This window comes from Parasteatoda tepidariorum, chromosome 6 (genome assembly GCF_043381705.1).
Source record: "Parasteatoda tepidariorum isolate YZ-2023 chromosome 6, CAS_Ptep_4.0, whole genome shotgun sequence".
NCBI classification, from domain to species: Eukaryota; Metazoa; Arthropoda; class Arachnida; order Araneae; family Theridiidae; genus Parasteatoda; species Parasteatoda tepidariorum.
Window position 1 is genome coordinate 67,379,506 of NC_092209.1, and position 14,811 is coordinate 67,394,316.

At 29.6% G+C, this 14,811-nt stretch overlaps 1 protein-coding gene across 1 annotated transcript; it reads right to left on the reverse strand.

The window, feature by feature from the left end:
• Positions 1–572: 572 nt before the first annotated feature.
• On the reverse strand, positions 573–9,814 carry LOC107453717 (coagulation factor IX-like). Its single transcript, XM_016070641.3, has 5 exons — positions 9,739–9,814; positions 8,299–8,384; positions 4,803–5,092; positions 3,049–3,200; positions 573–777 (listed from the first exon to the last, which is right to left on the reverse strand). Exons 1-5 carry the CDS (start codon positions 9,781–9,783, stop codon positions 592–594), a joined length of 759 nt encoding a protein of 252 aa, XP_015926127.2. The 5' UTR covers positions 9,784–9,814; the 3' UTR covers positions 573–591.
• Positions 9,815–14,811: the final 4,997 nt, after the last annotated feature.

Sequence of the window (14,811 nt, forward strand, 5' to 3'; positions counted from 1 at the left end):
TCAAGAGTTTTATTATTCCTACATGTTATTAGCAGGGTGGTCATAATGTAATGGCTCTTCGGTGTATAATACAGCTGTTTATATTTCATTTTACAGCAGTTTATTCTTCGTAGTTAATACCAGGTAAATTTAATACGATCGCTTTATTCTTCGACAAGCACGGTCAATTCTCACACAATTTTCCTTAAAATCGAACTCTAAGAAGAACCAGCATATTGTCCCGATTTTTCGAATTTCCAGCCTGGCTGTGGAATTGATGTTTTGATATAAAAAGAAAGAGAGAGCTTACAAGCTTTTGTGTTTAAATTAAAAAAAATTTTGTGTGAAAATTTAAAAATTTAGCGTCTTAAACTTGAGTATAATTTAAAACAAAACTTTGAGGGAGTGCTATTTTGTTTTGTTTTTCAATTCAAATAAACTATGTTGCTTTGCATATTTCGATGGAAAATTCAAACAATATTTATAGTATAAGTTTATTTTGATTTAAAATTCAGGTGTTCCATTTTAGTATTGCTATTTGTAGAGGGATTTTTATATGCGTAATATCCTGATTTTGATTTGTACAACCAACACAATGCACAATAATTTTATTCAAACAAAACAAATGTTGTATTCATTTCCAATCTGTTTCTGAATCCAGTTTTCAAAGGGATTTATTTTCGTGTATGCCTGTGCAAGTAAGGGTTGATTACACTGAGTAAGAGTTCCTTGTGATACTATTGCCAAAGCAACATATTTTCCACCAATTTCACTCACTAATGGACCACCAGAATCACCCTGTGAATAAATAATTCACATGAATAATTCATTTTTTTTATCAGATTACTCTAGTTCGTAACTTTCTACATTGAAAAAATTGTACAAATTTTATAATTTTTTTTATTGTTGATTGGCATAACATAAATGAAAGATTAAATTTTTTTTATTTATTTAGAATTCATTATTTCACCCTATTCATTGATTTATTTATATTTACAAACTAATACACTGATTTGTTTTCTTCCTAGCTCCATATTAACTAAATATTCACCCACTCATTGATTTACTTATTTACTCGTCATATCAAGAATCACTATATGATTCCATTTAGTAAACCAATTAGAAAGAAACGGTAGTCATAGTAATGGAAAACATTAAGTCACTCCCTCGTTAAATATTAAACATCGGGTTAAAATATTAAATGTCGTTATATCAAGAATTATTGTTTATGGAGATATCATTTGGTAAACTAAATAAAAACTGATCACTCAGTGATCAATGATAAAAAATATCAAATAATGATTGCTGAAATCCATTTTTTCTAATCCTATAGTAACATAGGTGCTATAAAAATTTTCACAAATATTAATTTTTCTAAAAAGTATTATTTTTTGAAAATTCTTAAAATTGAGTGAAAAATATTCTAAGATTATAAAAGAAAGTTTTTATCATGTTAATTATATTCTTTTTATAAAGTTAGCTTAATGTTATAAAAACATTATTCATATGAAAACTTTTCATGCTGTTTATTGCAACATAAAATGTGTAAAAAATAGTTAATCATAAATTACATTTTAATTGTACTTGCAACAACACATTTGGTTACAAAAACGCATCTTTTAGGTTGCCGTTATTACAGAACAATTTTTCTCGATTCCTTGATCTTTTAATTTCCATTTTAGAGACAAAAATTTACCACTTAGATCATGCAATTTAACAAAGTCATCTAATGATTTATAATTTATGAAATAATTGAAACACTTAATAAAAGAACACATAAAATGAATGGGTGAAAATCAAATTTAGATTATATAGGAACATCAGGAATATTTTTTTTACCATAGAAGTAGCATAATAAAAGTTTAATATTTTATACATACAGCTGTTTTTAAGCCTAGAAAATTAAGTACTTCGTTAAAGTCGTGTATCATTCATTACACAGGGGAAAAATTTATTTATTTATTTTTTTTTTTTGAATGAGATTTTTTGACAGATCTTAGAGTCTATAATTTTATTGATTTCAAATCTTCAATCGTTTTCTCTCTCCTAACTATAGTTTTTTTAAATGGCATTTTAAGTCTCTTTTTTTTATCGAAATGTGTAAGTTTAGAAATGTTATGTGCAGTCGGGGGTCGCGTAAATATTGCGACTAACTTCTAAGGAAGTTAGGGTATATCATCAGGATAAACATTGCATAGAAACCAAGGCTCGGAATAACACCATACGCCACTAGGGTGGCTCAGGGGATGCAATATCAGGGAAGGAATAGGAATGCAATATCAGGGAGCCCCTGATGGCTCAGGGGATAGAGAATTCGCCTTCCATTGAGGTGAACTGGGTTCGAATCCCAGCGATGGCTGGTCGAAATGAATTCCGCACCCTGTTTGCACCGACCACAGAGCTAACGTAAAATACCCTCAGTGGTGGACGGATCATGGGTTAGAGTCCCCTTGCCGTCAAGCTAACAGTGAGAGGTTTTCGTGGTTCTCCTCTCCATGCAACGCAAATGCGGGTTAGTTCTATCAAAAAAGTCCTCCACTTAGGCAAAATTTCTCCCAATACTTGATCAAGGTGTTCCCTAGTCTTCTGGATAGGGTTCTAAATTACAAGGCTGCGGAGTTGAGCATTAGTAGTCGTAAACCTAAACAATTGGGTCGGCTATTCAACTACTGTTATGAAATAAAACAAAATAGAAAAAAATACGCCATGGGCGCTTTCCTGTAATGAACCATTTCTTTCTGCTTCTGAACAGTTCATAATAAGAAATCGTGCCTCGCCGCGCATGACGACATTTCTGAGCATGAGTTCCTATGCAATTTTAATCCTGATGATGTGCCTTAATTGCCTTAGAAGTTCGTAGCAACATTTATGCGACCCCTTGTTTTGTATAACGTTTTTATTTTTATTCATTTTGACATAAAATAGACTGAAAATGCCATTAAAAAAATCTGCAGCCTTAGAAGTAAAATTAATTTTTGATTTTAAATCCCCACACCCGAATTAGACAAGATCAAGTGTTTGCATAAACGCAACAAAAAAAATTTGTTCACTGATGTTTTCATCACTTACGGAACACATTGCCCCAGCTCTGGTGAAGGAAGCACAAATCTCTTTCCTGGTGATTGCAAGTCCAATTGCTCGAAAGATCACTGCACAGACAATCGGATTTAGTATATCCACTTCGAAATATCGTAGGTATCCACCATCAAGAGTTTTATTATCTAATAAAAGAAATGAAAGCATATGTAACAGACGTAGAATCACGCTGAAATCAATTTTTGATCATTGGGCTTGTTTGGACAAGTAGATTGTATCTGTTCAAATATTTTCATTTCCTTGGGAAACTGTGCAAAATTGCTGTTATAATTTTATGAGTTCTGTGAAATCGGTTTTTAATAATTGACTGTTTCCAGACAAATGGATATACTTGTTTAACTTTTTTTTCTTCCAACTGCGCCCAACGTCATTGATGTTTAATTCTATGAGTTTTTTTCTTAATCTAATAGAAGAATTGAAAAATGTGTGACATGTATAGAACAACCTCATAAAACCGGTTTTTATTCATTAATATATATATAGGAAAATAATTTCTTAGTAACTATATGCAACGCACTTGTTCTTTTGAACCTATGAGTTATATTTTTGGTCTAGGAAAAGAAATGAAAATATGTGTGTTTCACACATAGAACTATCTTATAAAATCTAATTATTTTTTTTAAAATTAGCCTATTCAGGTACATCCGTACACCCGTATAAACTTATTATTGTAACTGTGTGTGAATAAATTGTTGTTTTAATTCTATGAGATTTTTCCCTATCTAGTAGAAGAAATGAAAAAGAAAATATGACTTGCATATAACCATCCCGTAAGAAATAATTGAAAATAGTAATCTGAAACCTTCTTATTTTGATCGCCACTAACGCAATCTGAGTTTAGATGTATACGGTTAATCATCGATAGAGAATGGGTCATTTTTTCAATTTGAAGATGCTTTCAACTCCTGTATTGCGACTAAGATGTTTTTTTTCTCACTCAATAACTAATCCTTACGGTCAAGCCTTTTTCCTGGCTAAAAAGATTTAGGCGGAAACGAAGCAATTAAGAAAATTCGCCAGCATGTTCTGATTATTCTTTGCGTCTCCTGATTGCTAATGTAAACAATGTCTTTTCCAAATACCTTTTTGCTACTATCGGCAACCAATAGATATCGCTCGATCGAACATGAAGAACATTTAATAGGTTCCATTCATCACGCGTTATTTATTGTTTGCGTTTCCTGATTGCTAGGGATGGCTCCTCCGCTTTGGTAGCCTGACGACCTGCGCGCGAAGTCAAGCACTTCACGGCAGAATAATTTAACGAGGGCCGATACCACTCCCCCTCGGTCACTACGAAGGCTGATCGAGGTGGTCACCAACCCAATTACTGACCGCAACCAGTGATGCGTGACTTCGGTGTTTTACTGGGAAACCGTGTCTTTACGATCAGTCCACTGCGTGACTATAGGCAGGAAAGAGGTTCAGCCAGTTCTATAACGTAACGATCTCTAGTTGTTGATGAGTGAGGAAGACATTTCGTTCCCTATTTAGGTTTGAAAATCAGTTTCGTTTCATCTTGAACAAGATTGAGGCTAATATTTACATTTTGGCTATGAGATAGGTTAACTGTTAACCTTGCCACGTCACAAAATGAAAATACCACGAGTTGTTCACAGATAAATTGTTGCAAGATTATAAGAAAATCAAGATTAGGTACATTCAAGTGACGTCCGTTTGGACATCGCCATTGTATAAATATGATCATGCTGAAGAATATTTCTTACAGTGCTCAGTCTGTCCAAATCCAATAGAGATGGCTTTCTTCGGATATGGACGTTTTTTATTCTTCAAGCATATTGTCTTTACAGATGGCGTCATCTTAAAAGGATTTTTCAAGATAATGATACCGATATCATAGCTGTTTATGCCATCAGATATTACTTCCAGATTTTCAAACTTAGGGTGCAGAATAATTTTTGAAACATTTTGAAGTTGAACTGTTTTTTCCATAAGTTTATTCTTTATTTGCTTTTTTATATTCCCCATATAAACTTTGTACATTACTGTATCATTGCTGTAAAGGGAAAAAGATGCATATTAATTCAATATAAAGTTTAGAAATTGTTGCAGAATTAATAAATAAATTCATAGGTAAGTCTTATTATATATCTTATCCATACCGAATATATGAATATATATGAAAATATTTATACTATACATCTATATTATTCATATTTAGAATATATGAATATATTTTAATTAAATACAAAATATTCTTTACCAGAATTTTGACAGCAACAGTAAGGTACTAAAATACGTCTGTTCAGATTACGCTTTCACTGGGGATGAGTCCCAATACCTCAAAATGATAATTCAGTGTTTCAACCACTGAGACTTCTTAGAGGACGATTGACTTTGTATCGTTATAGACATTCTTAACAAGAATATTATTCCATAGTACAGTGAGCAAAAAAGGACTTTTTGAATAACTGTTGATTTTAATGATCGGATTTTCACATTTTAGGACTCAATCTTAATGACTCAAGAGGGTGACTTCAAATATGCTAATTAATGAGTGCAGACGATATTTTAAGTTACGAAATCAGATACAAAAACGTACTTTCTCTGAATAAACAAGTCATTTTTTCAACGGATTCGGATTTCTGATCCTCAAAATGTAGGGGGTAGCCGCAGTCTGGGAAATATGATTCAAATAGTTTGATCAGGATACGGTTCTAAAGTTTGAAACATGTAATGCTTATTCTTTTTTTTTTTTTGTTTTTTTTTGCTATATCCCGGAAACTTCTTAAGTAAATTGAAAAATTTCGCATGCAAATTATAAAATTCGTTTATACAAAAATAATTCCACGAAAAAAATAATTTTGGTAAACATTTATTACGTTTTATTATTTTATTCAATCATGGTCGAAAAAATTTTGAATTGTAAGGTATAAAATTTTTTACATCTTTTTTAAAGAATGTAATTTTACTTGTCAGAATACAAAATTTGAGCAAAATCGGTCGAATAGTTCCTGAGAAATTGAATTTCAATAAAGTTAGATAAATTAAATTTGTTTAATTGTTTTTTTGNAAACTTGTAATATTTTATAGATATTCTTAACAAGATTATTATTCCATAGTACAGTGCGCAAAAAAGGACTACTATGAATAACTGTTGATTTAAACGATCGGATTTTCACATTTTCTACTCAATCTTAATGGCTCAAGAGGGTGACTTCAAATATGCTAATTAATGAGTGCAGACGATATTTTAAGTTACGAAATCAGATCAGATTCAACGGATTCAGCGGATTCAACGGATTCAGATTTTTGACCCTCCAAATGTAGGGCGTAGCCGCAATCTGGGAAATATGGTTCAAATAGTTTGGTCAAGATACGGTTCCAAAGTTTGGACCCTGTAATGCTTATTCTTTTTTTTTTTTGGTTTTTTTTTTTGCTATATCCCGGAAACTTCTTAAGTAAATTGAAAAATTTCGCATGCAGTTATAAAATTCGTTTATACAAAAATAATTCCATGAAAAAAATAATTTTTGTAAACATTTATTACGTTTTATTATTTTATTCAATTATGGTCGAAAAAATTTTGAATTGTAAGGTATAAAATTTTTACATCTTTTTTAAAGAATGTAATTTTATTTGTCAAAATACAAAATTTGAGCAAAATCGGTCGAATAGTTCCTGAGAAATTGAATTTCAATAAAGTTAGATAAATTAAATTTGTTTAATTGTTTTTTTGCGCTCTGTACATACCCACTTGCAAAAAAAGGTGTGTTCAACCAGCTACGCCGGAACATAGTATGTTTTGCCAGATTTCGTAAGGTAGATTTTGCATCATATCCTCTTTCTGTTGCTCATTTTCTTGCGGTCAACAGCATCTTGGAGCTTATCTGACATATGTCAGATGCAACAACAACATGCAGCAAATATCAGTTATTTTTTAAACTTTTAGAAATAAATAGGTGCTGTACGAGTACAAATTTATTACAACTTTAAAGTAGTTGATTCATACTCTTATAGTTACAAGTTATCGTAACTAGTAGATTTATCATCTAAAGTATTATTCTACACAATGATGTGAAAATTTACCTGGAGCAGCTATTTATTTATTGTAATTTTTAACAATAAAATTTTTAAAAAGTATCATTGTCAGTTGATCCTTTTCTTGTCTATATACTTTATAATCATGAATCTTTACGTTATTGTTTGAATCTATGATGCTTCTCTACTACATACAAGTTCTTCTATGACGTATGGAATCAAATTATTCAGAAACTTATAAACTTATGGTGTGCTTTACATATTCATAATGAAAAATGTAAAGAATTTATGGGTGTCTGCTTCTCGATTTATCGCAAACGGAAGCACTTAAAGCAACGAAAGTTGTAGTAAAGGCATTTGAGAACACATATTTGTTCACCTCGAAGCTCGACTTTCGAATTTTTAATTAAAATATTTTAAAGTCCTTTTTCATTTAAAATTTTTTTTTCATAAGATTAACACCAGATTATTGTTAAACTAAAAACTCAGACGATTTTAATAGTTTAAAGGAGTCCAGAGCACAGCTTTGAAAAACTTTTTTAAAATGCAGTGTTTTGATTCTTTTTATAGTGTTGTACCATACAAAATACATGTAAAAAATGGACACAAATCACCAATGAGTTGTTTTTGCAAAAATTTTTTAAACTTAAATGTTTCTTACAGTTGATATGATTGATGTTGCTTAAGTTTTAAAGTTTTTGATATATTTTGAATAAAAGTATCCGCAGTTAAATTTGTCTACAACAGTTTTTGATATTAGTATCTACATTTTTTTGAAGAATTTTAAAATTTAACTTCCCTATTTTCTTTTTCATTAACAAGAAATTAAATTGTTATTTTTTAAATGGACTTATGAGTGGATATGGACTTTAGTGGGCCTTCGGTATGCATTTTAGACTCTCTTAATAACTTTATCTTACGTATAGTCCTGTCTTAAATATTCATTTGACAAACAAACTGGTTTGAATAAATTTAATTCCCATTTCACTATTTTTACTTTGATCAAAATTGATAGAAACTCATCAATTTTTGATCAAGTTTTCATTAATTTTTTCCGCTTGAAAATATGTTTGCGATCCTTAAAGTGGTCTCTAATAGTCTTTGCCAAGAATTTATGAGGAAATATATGTAAGGATAGCAATAATGAAATTCTGAATATTGCTTAGTAACGCAACATACAATTTACAGCCATTACAAATGCTAACTAGTAATGTGTCTTACATTCGTAAACAATGACCTGCGGTAATGACAGTTTTAGGAGTAATCAATAATCCACTGCAAGAATTGGTTCCTATGTGCAGATCTACCTATAAAATATATGTAAGAAAATATGTAATAATTTTATACAATGGCATAGTTAAAAAAATCGGCACTGTAAAAAATTATCGTATAAGGTTCCGGCACTTTGGGTGCATCATCCGTAAAATCCATTTTTCGTGAAATTCATTTTTTACCATATAATATTATACCGTAATTTCTACAGTAATATTTATTTAATTAGAGAGATTCTGTGATTTTACGGTTATTATTACTGTAAAAATTACGGCATATCAGATTTTTTGTTCTGTAGCATGCTCCGGTAAAAATGGATATTATGGAATCTCCGTACCCTCCATATCGATATTTTTTACAGTCATTTGATGGAGAATTTTTTACAACAGTTATGGTAAATTATCCTGTCGGCAACACTCAATGGTCCTCGATAAGTGTTTTGCTTAATGGTGGGTGAAAATAATTTTTATTGAAAGATGCAAATTTTTTTTTGTTGAAAATTTTTCAATAATCTGTGTTAATAAATAACTTACAAACAATCTTTACTATTATTTTAATAGCATAGTGCAAAGATTCTTTTTTATTAGAATGTTAAAGAAATAATTTTTATATCCGTAACTTTGTAAAGGTATACGTCTCTTTGTTCAGTACGTTAAATGTAGGTCATATTTAAATTTTATGTTTCGAGTGTAAATAATTATTTAAAAGAAAAAGTACGTTTATGAATACAATGGAAACTTAAGTGTTATATTTGGCACATATATGTACTTTTTTAAAAGAAAAAAAGTATATATTTGAAGGTATATTTTATTTATTCATAACTTCCTGATAGAAAAAAAAGTTGATTTTTGAAAGGTCATGTATCATATTTCTGGAAGGTAATAAGCTATTTTCCTTCAAGAATGTGAAGCCCAAGATCTGATCAGATGATCAAAGCATTAATAAATATTTTACGTTGGACAGTGGTAGCCCTGTGGTAGAGAATCGGGCCTGTCAAATATATGAGATATACGTTCTCGCAAAAATCTGTGAATCGAAAGTATTGTGGTCGGTTGCTGAGCAGTAACATGGGGACCTGGAGAAAATTTCCTTCCTCTATGTCTAAATTGAGCAAGTAGCTTTATACTCTATGTCTAAATTGAGGAAGTGGCCTCGCATGAATGAGTGGTGCTGCCATTAATCCGTGGGGTGCTAAGATAAGACATACTTTCACCTTTGCGGTGCTCCTTTGACAAACGTCTTGACTTAATTCGCAAAAAGGCCACAAACGACCAGTCATCGCAGGGATTCGAACCCGATTAACCTCAATGGAAGGCGAAAGCTCTATCCCATGAATCATCACGGCTCATAACATTGCATTATACAAGCAAACAATATAAACAAAGTTACCACAAAAGGAAATTGCTTGGGTTTTGCTACTATTCCGTTAATCATTCTAGTTACTCGCCCATCTATTGAGAAAGAAAAAAGATTTCATTAAAACAACAAAATGTTCCTTTTTATTATAAGATTCCTAAACATACTATATATTAAAAACAATGCGTGATATTTAATCAGTAGTTATTTTTTGTTTTATGTAATTACTCTATTTGCTAAGTAGAATGATATTTAAATACCATAAATGTATTATTTGCATTATCTCGCATTTTTAAAAGAATGAATTACGTTAATTTTGATTTTATCTTAAATTTATCTTAAATTTATTTATTTCTTTTGTTGCAATCTTTCAAAAACACACATATTTTAGGTAAACCTTTTAAAATAGCCATACGGAGAAAAAATTTCTAGTTAAATTACCGTTCTGTATAGCAATGATATTTCTGGTAAAAGGAAACTAAACATAATTCTGATATTAAAAACCAAAATTTTAATGCAATGAAAGTTTTTGAGGGTGTTTACTGTTTGCTCACTGTGCAGTTTTAGAGAATGTCCATAATTTTAAGAGAACGAGAATGTTTGCATCAGAATTTTGTAGCAGTGTTAGTAGAATTAGATTAAGTTAAAATTTCCAGTTGCGTACTGAATATTGTTTGTTGAACATTGTCCTGTTTTGGAAAATTAAAATAAGCAACCATAAGAAAATGTTTTCATGCGAATTTTTTTTTTGTTAAAATACAAAATAAGGAGGGAATAAAAAAAATATATCTATTGAAATCATGGCACTTTGAAACTAAGTTTAAATTCAGAGTACGACCAAATATTAATAAAATATGGTTAAAAAATGAATTCTTGTTTTTGCCTTATAACGTTTGTTGGAAAAAAAGATTATTACTATAATAATTTTGCCAATATTGTAGTTTTAAACAGATGCGTAAAAACGATTAAACTTACCAAAACTGCAATTGGCGGTTAATTAATTATCTTGATTTGAATTAGATAATGAGAAAAAAAAACTTACCTAAAGTAAAAGAAAGTCGGAAAAAGCATATTAAAATGAAAAGTTTCTTTACACGAATCTGCATGTTTAGCATTTAGCGTATGGTTTACAACAAAAAAAAACATGCAATAGTTTTGATTACACAACACATTGGGAATAGAACAATGGGTAAAAGTATCACTTGAAAAGCTCTATTTTCCCCCAATTACTGATTTTTTATTTTGGTAATTTAAATGTAGGTTTACAATAATTTTATACACAAACAAGCGGACAAAAAACTTCAGTTTGAAAATTTTATTTTCACGGATGTCATTGAGATTAGGAAGAAAAAAAAGAAGCCAAAATGAACCAATGCATGAATGAAATTGTTTCATGGACTAAAGCTAATAAAAATTAATTAAACATTTCTTCTGGAACATATAATATTTTAAATTTTTATTGCTTCGTATATGCAGAGTTACCGCAAATGAGTTACCAGATTTTAATGAGAATAAGTGATAATGAGTAATAAGTGAATGATGTATAAGTAAATGGCATATTGAAGAAAAATATAAGTACCTATTTTTAAATATTTGCCGTGTATCAAACCAGTTACGCATCGGACATTTGCATTTCTCTATTGTGAAAGTCGTTATTTAGGGTGTCCAACTTAACGTTACATTTTGTTATTGACAAACGGGTTACACATCGGACATTTGTATCTCAGGTAGCCCATTTCGATCTCCAATGCATATATTTTCCCAGCGTTTTTCCCCCTTTGGCTCCCGTTAGTAGTAATTACACTCCTCTTTTTATGCTCATTAGCTCATTTAACCTTTTCTGGCTCAATGTTGCTAGTTCTCAACACTGAATTACAAGTCACTAGAAACTTAAAACTGTTTGCTTCTAAACATCCATCAATTTTAGCCACAAAAGAAGTTATGCCTCTTTAATTAGAATACACTGTCTGAGGTCGTAATTGCTATAGCTACACTGTAGTGTGTTGCCTGGTTAAAATTACCTGTTTCGCAAAGCTGTTACTTGAATATCAACACACTTTTGTAAGCTAATGCTCCCCTCTTTTTATTTCAATAGATATTGCAACTCAATTTTCTTGAAGTTGAAATTTTCAAAGTTTATCATTCAATAAATCTTTCTTTTTTGTACGTTTTATTCTGCAATAATTATACCGTTTAATATTGCTACTTTGATAATATTTGATACGTGAACTAACGTGAATCAATAAGACCATTGTTGCTTTTTTAAGGGTATGGTATTTGATCGATTTTCTTTTTTAAAAAGATCTTATTCTGATTAGAACTATTTCAGTTTTGAATTTCAAATATTTTATAACCCTGCAGAATGAATGACGTTTCTCCCCCCTAAATGATCAAAATCGCGTAGTAAAATGTAAATTGTGTTAAAAAGCAGATTTGACGTCATAAACTGTAAAATGAAAAAGAAAAAAAAGGAAATTTAAAAGAAATTCTGGATTTTATTGTTTGTTATTGATATAAGGGATAGATGGCAGCACCAACTATTTTTGATTGTTCCACTTTTTCCGTCAATTCTTAGCTAAACAGTTTCTTATTGATGATTGTTCTTTTTACTTTCGATAAAAACTGTGACATAAAATATTATTTTACAGATTTCCCTTAAACAAAATTCTTTTTGACACTCGGAAATAATAAGTAATAATAAGTTTGTAGCTATGATTAACAAAAAATAAGAATTGAGTCAACTTTTTGCCTTATGTAAACGAGATTATACCAACAAATCATACATCACAAATTCGCCGTCTCAAATTCGCCAGATTTCGCTTATTCATGTGTTGTGACACACTACTTAAAAATAAATCGCTATTTCATGTTATAATAATGNATCTAAGCTATAAGTTTAAGATAAGTTTGAACATCTAAGCTATAAGTTTAAGATAAGTTTGAACATCTAAGCTATAAGTTTAAGATAAGTTTGAACATCTAAGCTATAAGTTTAAGATAAGTTTGAACATCTAAGCTATAAGTTTAAGATAAGTTTGAACATCTAAGCTATAAGTTTAAGATAAGTTTGAACATCTAAGCTATAAGTTTAAGATAAGTTTGAACATCTAAGCTATAAGTTTAAGATAAGTTTGAACATCTAAGCTATAAGTTTAAGATAAGTTTGAACATCTAAGCTATAAGTTTAAGATAAGTTTGAACATCTAAGCTATAAGTTTAAGATAAGTTTGAACATCTAAGCTATAAGTTTAAGATAAGTTTGAACATCTAAGCTATAAGTTTAAGATAAGTTTGAACATCTAAGCTATAAGTTTAAGATAAGTTTGAACATCTAAGCTATAAGTTTAAGATAAGTTTGAACATCTAAGCTATAAGTTTAAGATAAGTTTGAACATCTAAGCTATAAGTTTAAGATAAGTTTGAACATCTAAGCTATAAGTTTAAGATAAGTTTGAACATCTAAGCTATAAGTTTAAGATAAGTTTGAACATCTAAGCTATAAGTTTAAGATAAGTTTGAACATCTAAGCTATAAGTTTAAGATAAGTTTGAACATCTAAGCTATAAGTTTAAGATAAGTTTGAACATCTAAGCTATAAGTTTAAGATAAGTTTGAACATCTAAGCTATAAGTTTAAGATAAGTTTGAACATCTAAGCTATAAGTTTAAGATAAGTTTGAACATCTAAGCTATAAGTTTAAGATAAGTTTGAACATCTAAGCTATAAGTTTAAGATAAGTTTGAACATCTAAGCTATAAGTTTAAGATAAGTTTGAACATCTAAGCTATAAGTTTAAGATAAGTTTGAACATCTAAGCTATAAGTTTAAGATAAGTTTGAACATCTAAGCTATAAGTTTAAGATAAGTTTGAACATCTAAGCTATAAGTTTAAGATAAGTTTGAACATCTAAGCTATAAGTTTAAGATAAGTTTGAACATCTAAGCTATAAGTTTAAGATAAGTTTGAACATCTAAGCTATAAGTTTAAGATAAGTTTGAACATCTAAGCTATAAGTTTAAGATAAGTTTGAACATCTAAGCTATAAGTTTAAGATAAGTTTGAACATCTAAGCTATAAGTTTAAGATAAGTTTGAACATCTAAGCTATAAGTTTAAGATAAGTTTGAACATCTAAGCTATAAGTTTAAGATAAGTTTGAACATCTAAGCTATAAGTTTAAGATAAGTTTGAACATCTAAGCTATAAGTTTAAGATAAGTTTGAACATCTAAGCTATAAGTTTAAGATAAGTTTGAACATCTAAGCTATAAGTTTAAGATAAGTTTGAACATCTAAGCTATAAGTTTAAGATAAGTTTGAACATCTAAGCTATAAGTTTAAGATAAGTTTGAACATCTAAGCTATAAGTTTAAGATAAGTTTGAACATCTAAGCTATAAGTTTAAGATAAGTTTGAACATCTAAGCTATAAGTTTAAGATAAGTTTGAACATCTAAGCTATAAGTTTAAGATAAGTTTGAACATCTAAGCTATAAGTTTAAGATAAGTTTGAACATCTAAGCTATAAGTTTAAGATAAGTTTGAACATCTAAGCTATAAGTTTAAGATAAGTTTGAACATCTAAGCTATAAGTTTAAGATAAGTTTGAACATCTAAGCTATAAGTTTAAGATAAGTTTGAACATCTAAGCTATAAGTTTAAGATAAGTTTGAACATCTAAGCTATAAGTTTAAGATAAGTTTGAACATCTAAGCTATAAGTTTAAGATAAGTTTGAACATCTAAGCTATAAGTTTAAGATAAGTTTGAACATCTAAGCTATAAGTTTAAGATAAGTTTGAACATCTAAGCTATAAGTTTAAGATAAGTTTGAACATCTAAGCTATAAGTTTAAGATAAGTTTGAACATCTAAGCTATAAGTTTAAGATAAGTTTGAACATCTAAGCTATAAGTTTAAGATAAGTTTGAACATCTAAGCTATAAGTTTAAGATAAGTTTGAACATCTAAGCTATAAGTTTAAGATAAGTTTGAACATCTAAGCTATAAGTTTAAGATAAGTTTGAACATCTAAGCTATAAGTTTAAGATAAGTTTGAACATCTAAGCTATAAGTTTAAGATAAGTTTGAACATCTAAGCTATAAGTTT

What these genes read in the sequence shown, in the direction of transcription:
- LOC107453717 (XM_016070641.3), bottom strand. Translation starts at nt 9,783, where the DNA reads ATGATTAACGGAATAGTAGCAAAACCCAAGCAATTTCCTTTTGTG. An exon ending in CCAAGCAATTTCCTTTTGTG is followed by an intron (nt 8,385 to 9,738) that starts GTAACTTTGTTT and finishes TATATTTTATAG; the next exon opens with GTAGATCTGCACATAGGAAC. An exon ending in GAGCTGGGGCAATGTGTTCC is followed by an intron (nt 778 to 3,048) that starts GTAAGTGATGAA and finishes ATTTATTCACAG; the next exon opens with GGTGATTCTGGTGGTCCATT.